General features: G+C 35.8%; 1 protein-coding gene across 1 annotated transcript; it reads left to right on the top strand.

Moving 5' to 3' along the window:
- The first annotated feature begins 446 nt into the window (after positions 1 to 446).
- Positions 447 to 12,741, top strand: LOC122019857 (RHOMBOID-like protein 2). The gene is made up of 5 exons (XM_042577434.1): positions 447 to 918; positions 10,923 to 11,086; positions 11,173 to 11,336; positions 11,439 to 11,689; positions 12,491 to 12,741. Exons 1-5 carry the CDS (start codon positions 605 to 607, stop codon positions 12,600 to 12,602), a joined length of 1,005 nt encoding a protein of 334 aa, XP_042433368.1. The 5' UTR covers positions 447 to 604; the 3' UTR covers positions 12,603 to 12,741.
- The last annotated feature ends 9,488 nt before the right edge of the window (positions 12,742 to 22,229 follow it).

Here is a 22,229-nt window from a genome sequence, read left to right as displayed (position 1 = left end):
TAAAATAATAAAAAAAATAAAAAAAATAAAAATTTTAATAACGGATATAGTGTAAATTAAAAAATATTTATTTAAATTTAATAAAAGAAATGATTTACTTTTAAATTTTAAAAATGTTATAGTAAAATTGATAGGATGTTTTATAATTGCATTGGCCGGCTAGGTATGAAAACCCATGCCACAGGACAACTGAAAAGCTTGCACGCGCAGAACGCTGCTAAAACGCGGTTTATAAGCGGTCAGCAAAGGCTGTCCAAGTCCTTGCAAACTAGACTTTTCTGACTTACCTTCAACTCCTTAATACAAATGATATATTTTTGTCGTTAATTTTAAAATAAAAACTATTTTAATTAAATTATTATTATTATTATTATTATTATTATGTAAAAAAAAGTGAAGAATATTTTGGTAGTGTAAATAAATAAATTCATTATAAAGAGGCTGAAGCTGAGGCCGAAGATGTCCGCTCCTTCGGAGAAGTTAGAAATCTCGCAGGGCGTCGGTGACGCCTCCTCCTGCCACCGAAGCTTTCGTCTGATTTGTTATTGTCTTCCCTCTTCTGGTTTCGAAGCCGGCTCTTGCGACCCGCAGGGCTAGATCCGGCATGTTCAGCTCCGACGTCGAGAGGGGAGCAGCCGACGGGAAGAACATGGGGGCTGCTGCCAACGGTCGCCACTTCGGTCCGAACTACACTGCGCCGTTTTACTACGACGCCGGCGCCTCGGAGGAGCGGGGCTGGACGCCCTGGGTTGTGCCGCTCGTCGTGGTGGGCAATATCGCCATGTTTGTTGTCACCATGTACGTCAACAACTGTCCCGTCCGTAGATCCCCCTACGGCTCCTGCGTCGCCGGATCCCTCCACCGCTTCTCCTTCCAGCCCCTGCGTGAGAACCCCCTCTTCGGGCCTTCGTCATCCACGTACGTTGCCTTTCTTACTTGCTGTTTCGAGACGTGATTTAACTGTCTGACTTCTCGTGGAAGGTGGATCTGGAAGAAAGCTGTAAAAGCCCTATGGGAAGCTCTATAAAATTTGATTCAAAGAGGGGAAAAAAATACAAGTAATTTATCACAAGAAATGAGTAGGAAATAGGGGATTAGTTGAGACTTTCTCTCTTGCATCACAGTTACACAAACTCACCTTTTTTTATAGTGCTAGACTCTCCAACTGTGACTACTCCATTGTCGATGATGGGTGCTCTAGGTCTGCCTAGCCATAGTGCCCACTAATACTATGCACAACTAATGTGAATGATGTTGTTACTTGACATTGCTCAAATACTCTCCTCAAGTTAGAAAATATACATCAATGATGCTCAACTTGCTCAGTAGGAAGCAAAATTCAGTTTTTATTTTTTTGAGATGCCATCTGTAGATATGACCTGGATTGGATTTATTTTCTCACAGAGATTTGATTTTGATGTGTTTTTTTGTCATGAAATACATAGTTGGTTGCAAAGGGAAGAACAGTTTAGTTATTACAATGAAGGCGCATTGGTTGCAAATGGTCTACTCCAAGTGATGCTAATAAGCTTTTAATCCATGATTGCTCACTTTCTGCCATTGGTATTGACATATACTCTGCCTCTATGGAGGATCTTGTTTGGTTCTTGGTCATCCAAAATATAGAATATCCTTTGAGCATAAGAAAAGGGCATAACGAAGAACACTGAGTCAATGGACAGCTCACTCAATCCAAGTCATAAAAGGCAACAAGTGAAGGAAAGTTTGTTTATGAAGAGAGACTCCTTATCATGGATTCTTCTTTAGAAATCATAAGACTTGTATTGTAGTGTCCCAATGATCTTGTCTTGGAGCTTGCATAAATTTTGGTAGAACATGAACTGAGTAACATAATTTTGGCCAAGTGATGCTTAAGTAGATGAGTTGTCCCACGAGACAACAGTATCTTGTAGGATCCTCTAAGAAACCTTCATCTGCCGAGGTTAGCTTATGTTGTTACTCCATTGGAAAGTCGACTTCAAACCCAACATTCTGCATTCAATTGTTTTACTATTTGCTTATTTTAAAAATTCTTAATGTTATTCACCCCTCTAGTGTCGAGTCAATCCTATAATTTGGTATCAGAGCGGGATAGTACACTAGTAAAGCCTAGTTAGATGCATGCCTAGACTGGGAACTAGAAGAAGTTAACTTATCTTACTCTAAACCAGTTAGACCAAGACATTGTATTAAAGTTGATTTAGATCTAGATTCTTAAATTAATTTTATCTTAGAAAGTGGTCGTTGTTCCAATACTCAAGAAGACCCCTTGTTTCGTCATGACTTGGAAGCTAATTTCGAAAACTGTTGCTCAATTAACCCAAAGCAATACCTAAATATAACATAGGCCGAACTTTATCCTTTGAGTTCAGAACAAACAATTACATTGATTAATAACCTGAGCCTAGCCCGTACCCAATTCCAATCCTAATTATAACTATACCAAACCCAAACTAATCTATATCTTGTCTTAGACCTTAATACAACTTAAACAAATTTACTTTTGAGATATGTCTTAGCAGGAAGGGAAAGGGTAAGTCAGCTGCATAACATCTTTAAAGAAATACTAAACAACATCAATGCAATCGTTGAACCAGTAGACAATCGCAACTTGATCAGATATGAACTTAAGACATTTCCAAGTATCACCTTGTGGGCATCAATGGTTGATTCGTACAAATTATCTAAGGACTTGTCTATTATTAAATTAGATGAATTTTTTTGTGATTTTGAACTCCATGAACAAACTAATCTTAATCAGAAAGAGAAGGACATAACTTTTATTGCAGTAAAATCCAAGCCAAAGTCCAAACTCAAGGAAATCGAGTCCGAATCTGAGCCAGAATCAACATTTGATTAAGACGATCTCTCTTCAGAAGTCACACGATGATCCGACATAGAAAGTTCACCTAGAGATTTGTAAAAAAGGAAATTTTCAAGAGGGATAAGGTGAATGCCCGATTCTTCGAGTGCAAGAAGAAAGGACATTTTAGAACCGACTGCCTTAAATTAGAAGAAAAAGATAATTAATCTGAAAAGAAGAAGAAAAAAAGCTCTAAAGGCAAATTGGGATGAATCATCATCAAAATCTAAATCGGACTCAAACCAAGTCAACTTATTGGCACTAACGACAATCAAAGAAGATGCAAGTTCAGAGTCCGAGTTAGAACACAACTCAACATCAGACTTAAGTAAGGTAAACGACTCAAACGAGTGAGCTGACAAGGTTACAAATCCAATTACTGAAAAGTTATATGCTACTATTACTTATTTGACTAAGACTCTAGCTAAATACAAATTTAAAGTTAAGACTTTGTTTAAGGAGGTCAAAGACCTTAAGGAAAGAACTATAACTTAGACTCATTGACTCAGGCTAGTGAAGTTGGAACCTCAACTAAGGTGTCAATTTGAGGAAGAGAACTCTAATTTGAAAACTAAGTTAGTGAGTTAAAATCTACTTTGAGTAAGTTCACGTTTGGTCTAAATATTTGAATATGATGATTAGGACTAGACAGGCCGCATACAATAAGACTGGACTTAGGTTTAGCTTGAATCAAAATCATGTTTCTTACATTTGCTTAATCAAAAGAAATGTAAGAAATAAAATTGCTTGGGTTCTAAATCAAGCTTAGTTAATCAGGTTGAAAATAATTGCTATTGGGTACCCAAATAACATATACGTGTGATAAATGCTAACATCTCCTATGCTAACCCAATTGCTAAGTTGAAATATGTTAGAGCACTAACTTAGTAGAGCTAATTTTTGAACTATTTGACTAGGATCATTTCAAACGATATTTACATGTTTATTATTTTCAAATATGATTTTAAAATTATAATATTGTATCTTTACAAAAATCTTAGTGTATTTAATTCATGCATAAATGGCCTTAGCCTAGGTCCTACCGTAGACAACATGTTCCTATAGACCTAAGAAGCTAGCATCTCACAAAACACACCAAGGAATAATTTGCGTGTGTTCAAGGTTCTAAAATAGGCTAGGTGCTAGTTGAGCGTCAGATTAGCGCCTAGCGCCTAGGCTGCCTAAGCAGGGGCTAGGCGCCGTTGCTAGGAAGATTCCACGGTATTAAGATAAATTACATAATAAATCACATTCTATAACTCTAGCACGATAACATCAAATTTAAAATGAGTTTAAAATTTCACAACTAATAAAATATCACAAAATGTGAGTTTCTTCATTCACTCTGATTTCTCCAGCTCTGGTTACTTTGTACGATGAAGATGAAATTTGGTGCTAGCCGCTAGGGCAAACCAACAAATTGATTTTCTTGTTAGACCAAAGTTTAGGGCTTATAAAACTTAAGCCCGATAGAAAAAAAGGTTACATTTCAGTTTTTTTAATTGATCTTTAAATTAAAAAGCCCAAACTAAAAAAATTATGAAAACCTTGCATTATTTTCACGGTGCCTAGATGATTCGACAGATTAATCGACGCCTAGGGCCATCTAATTTTGCCTAGGTGCCAAGGCCACCTAGGTTGACCGACTATCATGTTTTTTATGTGGTTGGCGCGACCTAGGTTGATCGACTATCATGTTTTTTTATGTGGTTGGCTCGCGCCTAACACCTAGGCGGCGCCTAGGGCAATTTTTAGAACATTGCTTGTGTTTGAAAAACATAAAATGGTGTGAGATGGTTAGAGTTACAACCTTTAATTCCAGATGGTTATGTTAGTACATTAACATAAATTGGGGTTAAAAACTTTTAAATTGATAAAGTCAGAAAATTTTCTCATGTTAACAACTTAGTTTTCATAAGATTGAGTTAAAAACTCTTATTTATCTTGACCAACCGGTTAAAAGTTCCTATCCTATTGATAGTCAAACTCAAAATCAAGTTGGACATTTCAAAAAGGTTTAAAAAATTTATTTGGATAAAAACTTAGATATTTTTCATAAAATGTCACTTTTCATATTTTTTCACTTCTTTTGAATTGTTTATTAACTTGTCTTGGAAATTTGACTTATGAACTTAAGGATTGAACAACTTAGTTAGAAATACTTGTTTTCAAAAATTCAATCTTGACCTTTCGATCGCCCGTAGTGCCCAGGCACTAGAAATCACGGAATAATCAAACAGAATTAACCAACATTTATGAAAATTATCCTCGAGCAACTGTATCTTCCTACGGGCGGCTGTATTAATACCATTAATTATAACTCCGAAAAATTTTTGCACACAGTCGACTTGCACCGCATGATCCCTATATAAACATCCTAACAACCACTATATTTTTATCCTGGAATCGTTTTCTACCTTTTCAATTTTGATTTTGAGTCTACATCGAACCTAACCTCAATTCGTGGCTCAAGACTCTTCTTTTTCAAATTATCATGTCAAGGTAATTATGTTCTTAACAACATTTATTCTTTTTATTTGGCTAACATTTTTGTTTTTGTATTTAGACGTTGATCAACTATGATTTCAGCTCATCCTTCCATTGATTCTAGATTTCTTTATGAAAATCTTAGACATAAGTTTGAATGGACACTTATATTCTTATGCCTCATAAATATCTCAGTCTTGTCCACCTTGATATCATATCTCACTATGGATTGTCTAAACTTGTCTATTGTGACCAGACAATCAACCTTGAACTTTGTGACAAATTCTATAACAAGCTAACCAAATTAGACGATCTTACCTATGTATCTTGAATCAGAAGTTTTAATATCACATTCACATCTGATCTTATTAGACATCGACGTGAACTTTATCCATCTTCTTCCACAATCGATTGCTTTCCTAATATGCGACTATCTCTTCCTAGTCCCTTCTCTCACATGTCAATGTACTCATATTTCTTTGGTGGTAATCGAAATCTGACCTTGATTAATTTCCGCGCTTATAAAATTCGAGTTATAGACTATGTGCTAAACAAAATCATCGTTTCATGTATTCTACCCATTCACGCTCGAAGTGTTGCTATAATGTGACCATTTCACTCTCTTCTCTTGTACGCACTTCGACATAAATTATATATTAACTTAAGCCTACACATTTTCAACTCCATTATTTATCATCCATCTACCATTGCTAATCATCAAGTCCTTTTCCTTACTGTTACATCTTGACTCTTATCTTTGAATCTTTCGGGATTGGAGTTTGTAGAGGAAACATCCCTTAAGTAATCTTAACAAGATAGGATTTAGACAATTTAACTTAGTCAAACTTGTCCTTAGAGGAAACATCTTAGTTTGGAAGGATGATATACAACCCAGTATTGATGCAGATCAGCTACTCACTCCTCTAGAACCTACGACTCCTTCATCTGCATTGACTTTTGAGGAACACGTGAATTGAATCAAGACAAATCTCACTCGTGGATTTCAGCTTATAGAGACAAATGGCTGTGATCATGGACATATTACTTGTTCAGCATACGAGTCAACAAACCTGCCTTTTGCCTTCTGACCAGACCAATTTGTCATAGATTATTTTTGAAAATGCAATTATTTATTTAATTTTTAGCTGAACTTTAGTTATTCTATTTGCATTTGTTTACTGTTAACTTATCTAAATTATCTCTTTTAATTCTTGCAATATTACACTTGACTATACATGCATTACTTCATTATTTGCCTTATTTACATTTTAACCCATTTTGATAGATGAAAATGGGAGAGAGATAAAAGAAAAGATAAAAATCAAGTGTTATTTCAATTTTGTTTATTACCTTTCCAATTAATTTTCCCAATTTAATATCCTTATTTGATTAAGGGGGAAAAATAATTAAGGGGAGTTATTTTTTCAATTATTATATTCATGTATAACTGTAATAATCATATATTTTTTTTTCATACATTGAATATAAACTTCAAAACTTATTTTTGATTATTGTTTTACTAACTTTAACTTAGTTTTTATACTATTAAAAAGGGAGAGATTGTTACTGTTAGGCGCACAACATTTAACCAAGAGTTTTGATATATGACTAAGGTTAAAATTAGGTTAGTTGTAATCTAACCAGTTGTGTCAAGTTTGCAGTGCAGGTTACTTGATGGGTGTTGAAGTTTTGATTGTGAATCAGGTGACTAAGTCCTAGTGGATCTAGGCATTTGAAGTCCTGATTGAGAATCAAGCATGGGCTAATTTTTGGTTGGAGACTAAGCGACAAATTCTTAGTTGGAGGCTAGGTGAACCAAGTCCAAGCGATTAAGGGTTGACAAATAAATTCCTAGTTGGAGGGTAGGTGAACCAAATCCAAGTGATTAAGATTTGTCAAACAAAAGCCCTAACTGGATGTTAGGTAAATTAAGTCTAGGTGGAGTCAGTTGAGAGCTGAAAGTTTGACAAATAAGTCCAAGTGGAAGTAGTTGATAGTTGTGCATCTAGACCCAATATAAGTGCGAGTAACTTTAATTATCCTACTAATTATGCGTAACCATTGTAGGAAAGTATGTTCAATGGTTCTAGGCTACTGGAGGGAGTCTGGGGCAACTGCCTCGTGATAACTCTCGATGAAGAGATTTTGGAGGGTCCAAGCGACCGTATTAGGTCTAAGTGACCGGGAGATGACATTATCAATAATTCGAGTGACTCGGGTCAAGGTGAGATTTTACCCCTCTCCAGCTGACCGGAGGGCGTCCGGGCGATCGGAGAGCTTTGTTACTGAATGGATAACAGTTGCAGTCACGACATCACTTCTCCAGGTGACCATGAAGGCTTTAGGCCACCGGAGGGGTACTATAAAAGGAGTTTCAAGGCAGAGCTTGAAAATCACTTAATCTCATTTAGACATTCTCTTGTGCTCGTGCTCTTGTGTTCTCTTGCCTTTTGTGCTGCGACACGCTGCAACTTGTACTTCATTTTTGATCAGCAAGACTAACATCTTTATTTATTTTAGTGTTGCCATATTTGTTATATTGTGCTTAACTTTTTAAATTATTTTACTGGAAGATTTTCCGATCTCTAGAGGCTCTTTGGAAATGATAAATTAAGAAATAGGAATCATATTTTATAACTGCATCGTGTGTGTATACTTTTGATTTGATTGATCAACTGTTTGTATGCTTAGCTGTTAGCTAAATCTATTGCATGCTTATATTGTTTTGTCTTACTTAATTGAATCAGTCTAAGTAATTTTTATTTTTGCTTACTTGATTCAATTTTTTTACTTCTGCTAATTTTAAAAATTCTTAATGCTATTTACTCCTTCTCTAGCATCGAGTTCGATCTTACACCTTCTAGCTCTTAGGATTACCAAGAAATATATACTTTCTTTCCTTTTCATCGTATTTATCTCCACTTATTGGACACTTTTGGGTGGAACATAAACACCCTAATGCTTTAAGATGCTCATAATTTGGCTTTTTCTCAAAATGTACATTGTATGAACTTGTATCATTTAAAATCTTTAATGGAGTTTGGTTAACTAAATATGTTGCCCTTAGAATCCACTTTCCCCTAATACTTTATAGGGTTGCCAAAAACATCAAAGCTTGAGCAGCATTTAAAATATGTAATCCTTGCTTTGCACCCTATCACTTTGTGGGGTATGTCGACACATGATATTTGGCCCACAGAATTGTTGCATGAGTTCTGAAGTGAATCCCCTCTTATTATTACTTCTAATTGTTTTTATAGATTAATTGAATTGAGACAACTGTATTGAAAAAATCTATTGGCACTAATGTGCATTTTGATGTTTCTCTATGTAATTAGCTCCATACACTTCGACTATGGTGATGAATTGAAGTGAGAAAATATCGTGCCCCAATTGTTCTTGTTACCTTATAAGGTTCCTATTTATTGCAATATACTAAATCAAAACATGCATTGACGTTGCTGTTGATAACATCAAAGTGACCTTGTGTTAGACAAATATGACAAAAATCATTGCCTGAAATTTCTTTGACAAATACTAGAGATATAAAGAGTATATGTTGAGATGTATGACCTAAATGCTGAGGTCATACAAACTGTTCTACACTAGTAACTTGGAGTGCATGTTTCTTTGTCACATGACCAAGGTTGTAGATTGATACCCACAGTGTCATGCTACAACAATATTAATACTGAATCCCTTATGTACAGTAAGGCACTTTGTCTCTCAAGATATGTAATCTAAGCCGTAATCAATCTCAAAATCAAATGGTAATGGGATTTTTTACATTCGAATGCTAAGAATGACAATGTATTAATGCAAGTAATAAAAATGTGCAAAATAAAAAGAAATCTAATGGAAATGAACTATAAGTGATTATTATGCTTACTAGCATTCAAATGAATTCTCTAATACAATGTCGCAAGTCCTTGCAGAAAATTAAATGAATTAAATTGCATTAACTAAACAAGATCTTTGGATTATAATTATTCCTTATTTATTACCAAAATATAAAATAATAATTATTAAATAATAAAATTTGAATTTCTAATTTGTTGTAGATATTGAAATTTTGGATATTTTTTAATTTCATTCTAATCTTGAATATTATCTGATCTTGAAGATTTTCAATTTCTTTCCTTTTATTTTGGATAAACTAATTTAAAGTTTATCTTCAATTTATTTTCTTCAAAATTATTTTCTTTTTCACAATATTTATTTCCTTATTTGCATTACCCCTATTAACACACATTATAATTATTTAAATTTATGCACATGCAATTAGTATCTAGTCTACCTAATTCATGTAGACTTTCTGTCAACCAAGTGTAATCAACTTTGATCCATTTGGATTTCTATCTTGACTCATTTTGATTTTCATTTGTTGAACTTTTACCACTTTCAATACATGCTGGACTTTCACACCTACCAACACCTGTTGAATTTTTCCGGTTGTCAAGTATTGAGTTGACTTGACCCACTTGGTCTTCTCACACAGTACCTTGACCTATTTGATATAATCAAAGGACATATTGTTCAAACATCAAAATACAACTCTTCGTCAATGATCATAGGCTGATTACATCAACAACATAGAGTTTGGTGGTAGTACAAGAACATTGTTTGTTGAAGAAATGTTCAAAAATATCATTAGTGTAGTTGAAAAAATTAGTAAATACTAATATAGATCACTCTAGATGATCTAATATCAATAATGATTGATTTGATTATTTTAGAGAAACTGACATCACAAACATTGAGAAGTTTCAAAAACAATTAGGGATTCAAAGGAATTAGCTAGAAACTAGTTAGATTTGTTGGAATCTATTGAAATTTAGTCAAAGTGAGAGTGAAAATGGATAATCAGGTGAAGATTTGGTAAAAGAAAATATAATTTAAAACATTTAATTGATCGGAATCTTTTATCTCAGCTTGATTTTTAAAGAAATTGCACAAAAGGAGATGGGCCTTTGTCACCCTCTTGAATTGTTTTGCGTCACTACAACTCAAGATTCAGCATCATTGATACATCCTTGTTTTCACTTGTTAGACTCATTGTTTCATCCATTCATCCATCTCTCTCATCACTATTGTGGATTGCAAGAGAACGCATTAATCTCTCTTGATCATTCTAAAACTTTCCTTAGAAAAAAACAATTTTGAATTTTATTAGGGACCAAACTAAAATCTATAACATTGAATTTTGAATGATCGCTTTTATCAAAAAAATAAATAATTAGTATTATTAAATTACCTATACTTTAAAACCATTTTTTTTTGAAGATCCTTTCTTACGGAGGAACTTTTAAATCCATTTGGGAAGAGAATTTAGTAGCAAATGCCTAATGAGTAGTAAGAACTTCGGATACAATGCATCTTAAGGAAAATGCATAGTAATTTGCCTCTTTTTTTATACCACAATCGTTTATTACTTTAACCCATGTGTGCTTCCTATTAGATAAATAAAATAAAATAATAATTAACCCTACTTGTTTAGGATGTTAATGCAGTAATACTTATTTGTAGTAGCATGCCATTTTCTCATTAATCTGCCTCTTGTTCTGATCACCAGATTGCAGAAGATGGGTGCTTTAGAATGGGAAAGGGTGGTACATCAACATCAAGGATGGAGGCTTGTGACTTGTATGTGGTTGCATGCTGGTCTTATACATCTGATCGCCAATATGCTGAGCTTGGTTTTCATTGGCATTCGCCTTGAACAGCAATTTGGATTCTGTTAGTAATGTTTTACATAATCCTATGCATTGTGAAGTTTCCCCTTACTTGTTCCTGAGTTATGATTGGTGCACCATTTTTTGAAGTGCGAATTGGGGCAATATACCTACTTTCTGGATTTGGAGGTAGTATTCTGTCATCTCTTTTCATGAGGAATAGTATTTCTGTTGGTGCATCTGGTGCTCTGTTTGGACTTCTTGGGGCAATGCTGTCAGAATTAATTACTAACTGGACCATTTACACAAACAAGGTACAAGTTATTTTGGTATTTACTTTCATTTTCTGTTCCTTCTTCTTTGTTTTGAACCATGAAGTTATTTCATACATGGAACTCTTACCCTTTTTTGTGTAGGCAGCAGCCCTATTCACTCTACTGATCATCATTGTTATCAATTTGGCTGTGGGTATCCTACCGCATGTCGATAACTTTGCCCACATTGGAGGTTTTTTGGTGGGGTTTTTTCTGGGTTTTATATTGCTGCTCCAGCCTCAATTTGGTTGGGTGGCACGCCACAATCTACCTCGTGAAGGCAGAGTTAAATCGAAGTATTTGGCCTACCAGTACATATTAGGGATTGTTTCACTGATTTTGCTAGTGGTTGGGTAAGAACTATTTGACCAAGGCTTTACAAATCTAAATTTTCATTTGCATTTGTCAGGTTACAGTCATTAGCTTGCTTGTTTTGTCAATCATCTTGTGACATTATGTTGGAACATCATGTTTGCTGTTCGGTCCTCATTCAATTAAGCAGCAACTAAGTTTTTTTATTACGAGAACAAGGTTGAGGCAAAATAATTATTTAATAAGAGGTAAAATGACAGGAGAGAAGAAAACCTTTAATAAAGTAAATAATCTTATGAGTAACTAGTTTTGTTGTGAATATAGTTCATATTAGGCTATTCAGTGGTTTTCTCCTGGAACACAAATCAGATTCTGGTGGAGAATGCAGACTTGGATATATTGCCAAGTATAATGGAAGCAAAGATCATTTGGGTTATTGGTTATGGAGATTAGGAGTAACTAAGTATTTACATGTCAGCATTTCACAAACTAGTTTAGGTGTAATGAGGTGTAGCTACTTCAGAGGGGACTAGTGATGGCCCTCATTAAGTAGTATGCCAATTCTTCGTATCCATAAAAAGTTCAACCATCAAATTTGAAACCTGAACCTGGATGCTTCTGGGAGCCCTGTGCTTGTACCTCTTAAATTCTATGGTTTTGCTATTAATTTCACTTTCACTGGAGATGCTCTAATTCAACAGCAACTTCGTGATAGATTGTTATTGAAATCCCAAGAATTGGATATGTATCAGAATTTTTCGATTCTTATTTAGATTTTCTATGCAGTAACTCTCTAGCTATATTGCTCTCTATTCCATATTGAGATTCCTATGCTTTTGCAGATTTATCGTTGGTTTGATAATGCTGTTTCGAGGGGTAAATGGGAACGATCATTGCCATTGGTGCCATTACCTGAGCTGTGTACCGACATCTCGATGGAGCTGTTCAAACTAATGAACAAAGAACTTGGCCGCTGGATCGCCTGGGTTATTTTTTTTTCCTTTAGAATTAAATTATGTAAATTAGATGTTCATATGTGTGTACCTGATTTCCTGCAGATTGAGATTGATTAGTCAATGTTGAAGTGGTCAAATGCCTGCGCCATGTGGTCCTTTAGGAACTTGTTCATTTTCTAGTTGGTCCTTTAAAATCCAACCCTTTTTATTTAGCTTCTTAAATTTGTTAGTCTAGTCATTTAATTAGAGATCCTTAGTGCAAATTAGGTAACAAAATTGTAAGCCAATTCTCCACTCTTCTACATTGCTCCAAATCTAGCACTGATGGACTCTGCTTTTATCGGTATTATAACCGTTTAACTGTGAAGTTTGATAATGGGACACTTCCCATATGCAAGGTGCTAGGGTAAGGAGGCGGGATCCTAGTGGTCTAGAGAATCCTCCATTTATATGTATTGATGGAGATAAATGATTTTCATCTATTTTACAAGTGGGGATCGTTTATCTCCATTCATACATGTAAAGGGAACATCCTTTGGATTGTAAAAAGTAGTCCAGGATCTCCTCTCCTAGGGTAAGGTACCAGGATAGGAACAAACATATAAGATAGGTGAATAAATTGATTGAAATGAGTGGGATGATGCTATCTAAGATCATTCAATAGAATTCAATTGATAATTGTATAATGAATTGAATGATAATTTTAGGTTGACTAAATTATGTCAAAAGTGATTCGTTTGTCCTTAATGTCTTTGTTAATTTATTTCTAGGTTAATACATAGAAGGCATTTTTAGGTAATATGGAGAAAGTAAATTATAGATGATTACTTAAATGATGTATTATGAAAAGTTAGTTGATTGAAATGTTTATTTTCAATCAAAGGCATCCAACTGTGTGCGTTGAGTCAATGGTATAAAAGCTGAAAATATTTTAAAATTCATTTTCGTCATTAGGAAAAAGTAGCCACGAGTAATCTAAAGAATTTGATAAGGCTGGAAGCATCGTCTTCATTAAATTCTTAATAATATTTTTACCTAGGGGTTTTTATTTCATTTTTTAAGGATTAGTGAGTTTGATTCTTAGACATAAGATTTTGTCTGATTATCGTCAAATAATAAAAAAATATATTTCACACAAACTGTTAAATCAAGTACCTATTGAATTCGTGAAGCAAGTTATCTAAAAGATCGTAGGTTGTAAGAGTTCGTAAGAATGGAATCGAGTCGAGAGCACACGTAAGAAGACGAGAAAGAAATTTGAATTGGGGGGAAATGATTTTGATTTTGATTTTGCCACGATGATTATTAACATCCTAAGTTCTATCCGCTTTTCTACCACTATGATTGTTCACATGTAGGTGGTCTATCTCGAGATATCAATATAGACTTTTGGAATTATATCGGGGTGCCTATCCAAACTCGACGCCTACTTTTAAAGCGGCCTTACTAAAATGATCACTTTCTCAAGGTGGTTCCTATCACGATACCCTATGGTTTTCTAAGTGTCATTCCTTACTTTGTGACACTGAGTTGGGTTAAATTCATTAAGCTCTGTAATAGTTAATGGTGTTCTCATGAGATTTTTGACTACTTTCTGTCCAACCCTCATGTCTCGATTCTCTATGGGTCTGAGAATTGGGTTAATCTTTCGGTCCATCCTCTCATCCTATGAGATACGAAAGTGCATGGTTGGTGTCGCAATCGTGTGTGTGCAATAAAGTTGTATCATGCAACAAACATATTATGCAATAGAGAAAAGATAAATAGATTTATAAAAGCATGTTTAATAGTACATCGAGGTACTCCCTTGTTCTAGAATCTAGAAAACTACGCTAAAAAGATGGAGTTTTTATTGAAATACATTGAATTGAGCAATCTACAATTACAAATAGAGAAAGCGAAGAAGAGAAAGCTTAGTGAGATGGTTCCTGTGTCTTCAGAAGGATCTCCAATCTCTAAAGGCAGACAGATGATTTCGACAGCTCCTTGGACGAAGCTCCCTAGGGTTCCCCATCATGGGGAAAACCCTCCTCTTAAGAAAGGGAGTGGACTACCAAATCCCAGATTCCCTAAACAAGAGTCTTATGAGTTCTTTTATAGCCTCCCAAACCTTCCAAATTTGTTAGATTGTCAAGACACCACCAAAATGACATTTTTAGCCCATTAAACTTGGTTTTTATGAGTTCCACTTTGAACTAAACTTGTAGATCTTCAAATTATCTTGAATTTGAGAGGTCGTGGAGCTCGTGGTTCAGTCCAAGCTAAAAGTTATGCCCCTTCGAAGTTTAGTCTGCTGTTTGAGTCGCCTCGGGATAGAATGTGTCATGACCGTACTAGGAGGCACGACCGAGTCATGCCAGAAGCTGTGTTGTCGGACAGGGCTATGCAGGGATCATGAGGGAGCCTTGTTTGAGGCCGTGGACTCCATTTTTTTCTCCGTTTTGCATCTAATTTCAGATAGAGAAATACATTAGTGTTATGGGACACAATTAGAGCGTGTTCCTTATTGTGAATTCTCATTCCAAGATTTTTTTTAACTCCGTTTTTACTTTGAATTTGTGTCATATCAACAAAAATATGCAAAGAGCAGTTTTTTTAATAAGAATAAGTGAAAACAATAAAAATAAGATACAAGTATGTAAAATTTATTCATGAAATGACACAAAATGCATGGAAAATAATACTAAAAATCACGTATAAAATACACACATTAAATTGTCCCAAAATTAAACCTTTGCTTATCCTCAAGTAAAACATGTAATATAAATCTACGTGTGTGAATGATGCATCATATTCCCTAACAAATCAGTCTAGTCCTATCATGTAGTTTCACTAATGGGAAAAAAAACTAAATGGTCTTAATGTGACCTAGTTGGTAATTATTCATGCTGAGTACAAAAATTGGCTTAACCTTTCTACCTCCAATACTGGTTAAGTCATCATCTAATGGTGTTCCTAATGCTTCCAGTGATAGACACTTATCTGTCACACGCAAGATTCGTTCCCCCAAAGTGCTATACATCATCTACACAAAGTCTCAAAGAAGTACTTAGTATCAAGAGAAACATGATAAGTATTTTCTCAGTAATCTAATTCGATTTCAAAGGGATCCGTTTTTACTCACGACAACTACTTTTTCTATCTCATATTTCTCTCTATTTTTTTTCAATGTGCAATGCTTGAGAACCTTTTTTTTCAACATGATATTTCTCTCTTTTCTTTTCTTTGGGATTTTAATTTTTCCTAATAAATGCCATGATTCGAACTTTACATGAACCAAAATGTAGTGAGGGTCACCTAGTAAACAAGAGTACTACTAGTCAATTTTTATGAATCATTATTATTTTCAGATAATCAACTATTAAAATCAAACATGATGTGATAAAAAATTCTAAACAACTAGGCCAACATCAAGCTCTTACTATAAAAATACTACTTAAGTCATGCTACTATTAATAGAAGAAAATAGATGGCTAAGCATACCAGTATACTATCATAAGAACATAAAGTCTATCATGTTAATGTCATGTTATAAGAAACAAATAAGTAATGTATGAATGATGATATGTAAGCATTATAAAAAAAATTTATGATGTAAAAAGAAATATGAAAAAACTAATAAAACTAAACTAAATAAAAACAAGCTAAACCAACCCCCACCAACCCCCCAAACTTAATAAAGTATTGTCCTCAATAATTTTAAAATTTATCCTGGATTAGATGGAAAATGAGGGAAGTTAAGGAGGTTACAAAATAATGTGTACCAAGAATATACATCATTTTATTATTGACCATACTGTTGGGTTGCGATGGTTGTAAATAAAGTCACACATTGAAAACGCATGAAAAGGATCATGAACTTATAAGAGAAAGATATCTCCATTAGTATGATGCTTTTTGAATAGAACCCAAAAATAAAATCATGAGGGTTTAGGTTCAAAATAGACAATATTATACCATGTAGAGATATCTAAATTCTTTTGGTCTTAACACATACTCCTCCATCTTGTAGTCGCACTCCTCATCATTGCGATAATGATCATTGGCTCTCTAGTAGTGCAACTTCACCTTCTGTCTTTGCTCAGTTTGCTTCTCTCTAATGGCGGAGAGGATAGTGATGATGTCAGAAAAATCATATGCCGAGTACCCTGCAGAAGAACTAACAAAAGAAAGAAAAGAATATCTAGGTGTGACAATTCGTGTGGATCAGTGATGTGAGGGCTCAGGAGATGGGGTAAATGGTCCTTAAGAAGTCGATAATAAAAAGTTACCATCCCTAACAATCATATGTATAGCAATGCAATCCTATATATCCATTCTTGAGCTATATCTACCTTCCTCAAGCCAAATTAAAATCAAGGGGGTTCGAGCTATGGTGGTGATTAATCCTCCAATGAAAAGATTCCTCGACTCTCTCCTCTCGTCACCATAAGGTAGTTCAAAATTAAATTAAATTATTCCAAAGTCATATGATGATCATTGTAAACAATTGAAAAGTAGTTTAACATTCATGACATTCATCATCTTATAAAAATATTAAACCTCCATCGAACTTAAAAATTCAAGAGTAATCCTATGATAGGTGGGATCTTTTATACTCATCAAATTATCTCAACATATTTATTTTAAGCATTGTCCAATCAATATCATTCCTAAGGCATGCCTAGTCAAAATATGATTGTCTAAATATCGGGTATTAACAATTTACTTCATAGCAAGAATAACATAATGAGCCTTATGATTAGCATCCTTAAAAATTATATCATGAGTACTAGTTTCGTTACCCTTGTCGCGTGCCTTGCTCTTCCTTTGTCCTTATCTCTTGGTTCCTCGCCACGTGATTATTTTTGGAAGTCCCATCTCATACAAAATTGAAAAAGAAAGGTTAGGGTTCTCGGTGGAAGGGGAGAAGAAAAAGTCGAAGAGAAGAGAGACTCTTAAGATTAGAGCTCTTGAAGGAAGAGAAGAAGGATTTTGAGGAAGAACGGTAGCAGACATTGTCACACCCCGAGGGTATACCTATCCTCTAAAATGAATGGTACCCCCTAGTGACAATGTATGAAATAATCGATATCAAATTACTTAAAACAATACAACTAGCTAAAAATGACAATGCGGGTATGTATGCATGTACATGTGAACATACTCAAAATTCGATACAGAAAGAAACTGCAATCATAAGCAATTTGACAATGCGGGTAATTTCACGCTATGCGTCGATAAAAATCTGCATATAGCTAAACTAATGCGTAGAAAACCCAAACGGAGCTACTTATACTGCAGGTGAGGGGTTTCTTACCTCGTATGCTAATTTCCTTACAATTCTATTCACTAGAATTCCGGTGGAAACGACTTCTCGACGATCTTCTCGCGTCTAAGCGTTCCCCTCGCGAAGGAGAGCGTCCTCGTGCCGGAGTTATCGCCGGAAGATGTCCTTGGGGCCCTAGGGACACACATTCTCTATCTATTAATCTAAAAATCAAAGGAAAAAATAAAAGTAGTGAGTACAACAACTCAATGGATAGAAAAAGATGATGCATGAATAATATACTATTAGGAGATCAAACGATGTAGTCTCAGGTAAAGTATTTACTATAATAGTACGAGAGTCAACATGAACAACCACTAATTAAAAATAATTAACTACGTACTCATCTACTAACTTGTTCCACTGGGTAAGACTAATAAATCAGGGGTGCATGCAGTTCCTACACATTATAATTGTGTACTCATGCAAGTAGCAGAAAATAGTCATCATACATAGGAGTAACAACTCTACCACAAGAAATACAAATGACCAAAACATCTAGATAGGAACTGCAGGAGAAACGCTCTACCACGAATGGTCTCGTGGACAATCCAAAATGTCAAGGTCCTTGTCTGTAAGAGAAATACTTTACCATGAATGGTCTCGTGGCCAGATAGGTAGTAGCTATCTAGCTACTGACTGCTGGAGAAACATGTTAGGACCAAAAGTAGCTAGGGGGGGGGGGGTGAATAGCTTCGCGTGTGCTCGTCGTGCTTCGTTGCTTGTTTCTTCGAAGTGATGCGCAGCGGAATACAAAGAAACAAACTACAAGAGGTGACTAGTCCAAGGATCCACGCACACACACACACCTCCACTAATAAACACTCCTTTTCGGTAACTACCGAAGGCGGAGAAGCCCTACAAGACTCTCAATACAAGTAGAAGAAAGGGTAGTAAAGAATAAGCAAAAGCTTACAAGAGATGCAGTAAAAACCCTAGCTTCTTCTTCTTCTCGTTGCAACTCGCCTCTTGACTTGGATGAACCTCCAAGAACCTTCAAGAACTGGCGGTGAGGAGCTTAGAGAGTGCTGGGGAGGAGCTGTGATGAATCTAGAATGAATCGGTGAAGTTCTTGCGCAGCCATCGAACGCCTGCAGCTATAAACGACGCCAACGGTCGGATCCCGATCGATTCGAATGTTCCCAATCGATCGGGGAGGCTTTGGATCGATCCACGGATCGATCCAGAGCGCCTCTGTAAGCGCTGGATCGATCCACGGATCGATCCGGCCATTCCACAGCGTCCCAATCGATCCATCGATCGATTGGGACCTCTGAATCGATCCACGGATCGATCCGCGGCTCGCTTGGACAGGCCGGATCGATCCATCGATCGATCCAGACTGGATTTTGTCCAAAACCAAGTCCTAAACCTCCAAACCAACATCCGGTCAACCTTGACTGTTGGTATGTCATGCCTAGCATCTAGTCACTCCCTTGACTGCTAGGACTCCTTACCAAGTGTCCGGTCAATCCTTTGACCCACTTGGACTTTTCTCTGCCAAGTATCCGGTCAATCCTTTGACCTACTTGGACTTTTCTTTCATGCCAAGTATCCAGTCAATCCTTTGACCTACTTGGACTTCCCAACACCGGATGTCCGATCATCCTTGATCCATCCGGATTTTCCCCTGGCTTCACTCACCAGGGCTTTCACCTAGCTTCACTCACTAGGGTTTTCCATCTGCCTAGCTTCACTCACTAGGACTTTCACCTGGCTTCACTCACCAGGATTTCCATCTGCCTAGCTTCACTCACTAGGACTTCCTTCTGCCTGGCTTCACTCACCAGGATTTTCATTTTGCCTAACATCCCAGTTAGGACTTCCCAGTCAAGTATCCAGTCAACCTTGACCTACTTGACTCTTCTTCAATCAATATCTTATTGTCAAACATCTAAACCCAAAACAAGACTCAGCTTGGTTACCCAGGTCAACCTTGACCTGAGGGATATTGCACCAACAATCTCCCCCTTTTTGATGTTTGACAATACCACAATAACACTTACAATCCCATATGTAAGTTAGGCTAATCCCATAGCCTCCTTCTTCATGCCACTAGGTAATGAAAGCATAAATTAAGCTCTTCATTCTCCCCCTAAGAGGGCAAACTCCCTCTAGGTAATGAAAGCCTAACTTACTCCCTTTCATGAGTCCTTTCATTCTCCCCCTATGACCTTCCCATAGGTAATGAAGGACTAAGCTTAACCATACATTCTCCCCCTATTGGCACACATCAACCCATCGTTGGACACACATCAACCTATGCTCCAATTCTGGGCACACTTCAACAAATCCATTTGTTGAAGACTCTCCCCCTGAAGAGTTGCTCATCGTTGTTCACAACATCACTCGTTGTGATCAACACGATAATGAAGGTCCCATACCCTTCATTTATCCTTAACTTCTCCCTCAATGTAGACAACTACCCAACCTTGAGCATTATCTACCACATGAGTGTCCACTTGAAATAATGAGGATATCCACTCCCCATTTCTCCCCATTTCAAGTTTAAATGCTCAACCTTGAGCAAGTTCACAACAGAAGGTTAACCACCTTCCAAGGTTCATGAAAAATAACTTTCATGTCTTTAAAGAGTCCCTCCCCCTAAAGACATGGTGGTAACTTCTGTCATTGCACCAACAATGACTTGGAATCCCTAAAACATTAGGAAACCCAAATTTGGAAGTTTTGAGGTTCAAATATTCAAAATTTGAAACAACCTCAACCTAAACTTCTACTTAGTCTTCGTTAACCAATCCATCCTTGTTTTCAACATGAAAACACCCTTTGTATGTATACAAATGTATTTAAGGGGTTTGGAATGGTTACCTAGACTCAAACAGGTTCAAAGATGCTGAAATCAAGCTTTCCCAGCCAAAATCAGCAACTTGGATCGATTGGAGTTGGGTTCCAATCGATTGAACCTTTCTGAATCGATCCACTGATCGATTCAGACTCCCTGGATCGATCGGCTGATCGATCCAGCGAGCTTCTGCTCGCGGGAATTGCCGTTTGAATCGATCCATGGATCGATTCAGGAACTCCAATCGATCCATGGATCGATCGGAGCTCTGATAGTTGCTGAAATTCCATTTCAGTCAACTTCAGAAACCCCTAGAAAATTCTACAAAAATCCAAAAATTATGAAATTTCGTGTAGACATTATTTAGGGCATACTTAATCATGGAAAAATAGCTTTCTATGAAAATACATCATATTTTCAAAGATTGACACAAACTTGAAAACTTGCAAAAACTTTAGTGTTTTTCTTCAAGTTTGTGTCTAACTATTCAATGGTGATTACTATCAAAAGATAGCCTTCACCAAGGTTTTCCAAAAACATTTTAAAAACATTTTCAAAACCAATATCCCATCATGTTCCTTGGGCATAATGCACATGACTTGTACATTAGCTTTCCCAATGATGGGAAAACATATAACTATGTGTTTTGATGAATTTAAAACTCAAAGGAATGCACTAAGTCAACATCTTGAGCTTTGTTCATCATCCTAACATCTCACTTGTATATAATATGCACTAAAACACATACAAGTCACCTTAGAGGTCTTTGTGAGATGTAAATTTTGGTTTTTGCCCTAATCTAGGGATCATGCATATCTATCTAGGCATTTTAGAGATATTAGACATCCACCTAGGATGTCACTTGTCAATAAGTGTCGTTAAATGCCATTCGTCCTTAATTACAAGGAATTAAACTTAATGCATGATTATGTTATGGCATACATCAACAGAAAATAATTTTCAAAAGAGAATATCCTATTACTACATGATGTATGAATGTCATGACATGGTATTTTTGGATTTTCCATAATAAAACATGAATGTAAAAATAGACATGATGTCATGGCATATGATGGGCAAACAATCATGGCAAGATTTAGCATAAATAAAATATACCTAGATTAACTATCTAAGTATCCTTAAAGTCTTAGCTAAATTTACACCTTAAACCTAGATTGCCCTAAAGTGCTTCAAGAAAATGCCAAAGCCTAAGTTTGCATTTCTTATTCCCTTGATTAATTTATGCCAATTAAAATAAACATGTCCTCAAATGTTGGCATATTTCATTTTTCCTCAAGAGTAGCACTTTTAAATTTACGGCCCGGATTGCCTTAAATTGCCTAAGAACATACCAAAATCCCAACTTGATAGTTCTTATGAATTTTCAATATGTGCCATTTAAGATTAAAATCAATTCTTCCACCATTAGGCACATTTTACTCTTTCAAGGAGTAATCAATAATTCCATTTCATTTTCAAAGGTTAACAAAAACCTTGAAAATGCTCCTTGAGTG

Source organism: Zingiber officinale, chromosome 9A (assembly GCF_018446385.1).
Source record: "Zingiber officinale cultivar Zhangliang chromosome 9A, Zo_v1.1, whole genome shotgun sequence".
Taxonomy (NCBI): Eukaryota; Viridiplantae; Streptophyta; class Magnoliopsida; order Zingiberales; family Zingiberaceae; genus Zingiber; species Zingiber officinale.
This window is presented reverse-complemented; position numbering and strand designations above follow the sequence as displayed.

What these genes read in the sequence shown, in the direction of transcription:
- LOC122019857 (XM_042577434.1), top strand. Translation starts at nt 605, where the DNA reads ATGTTCAGCTCCGACGTCGAGAGGGGAGCAGCCGACGGGAAGAACATG. An exon ending in TGAACAGCAATTTGGATTCT is followed by an intron (nt 11,087 to 11,172) that starts GTTAGTAATGTT and finishes CATTTTTTGAAG; the next exon opens with TGCGAATTGGGGCAATATAC. An exon ending in GGACCATTTACACAAACAAG is followed by an intron (nt 11,337 to 11,438) that starts GTACAAGTTATT and finishes TTTTTTGTGTAG; the next exon opens with GCAGCAGCCCTATTCACTCT.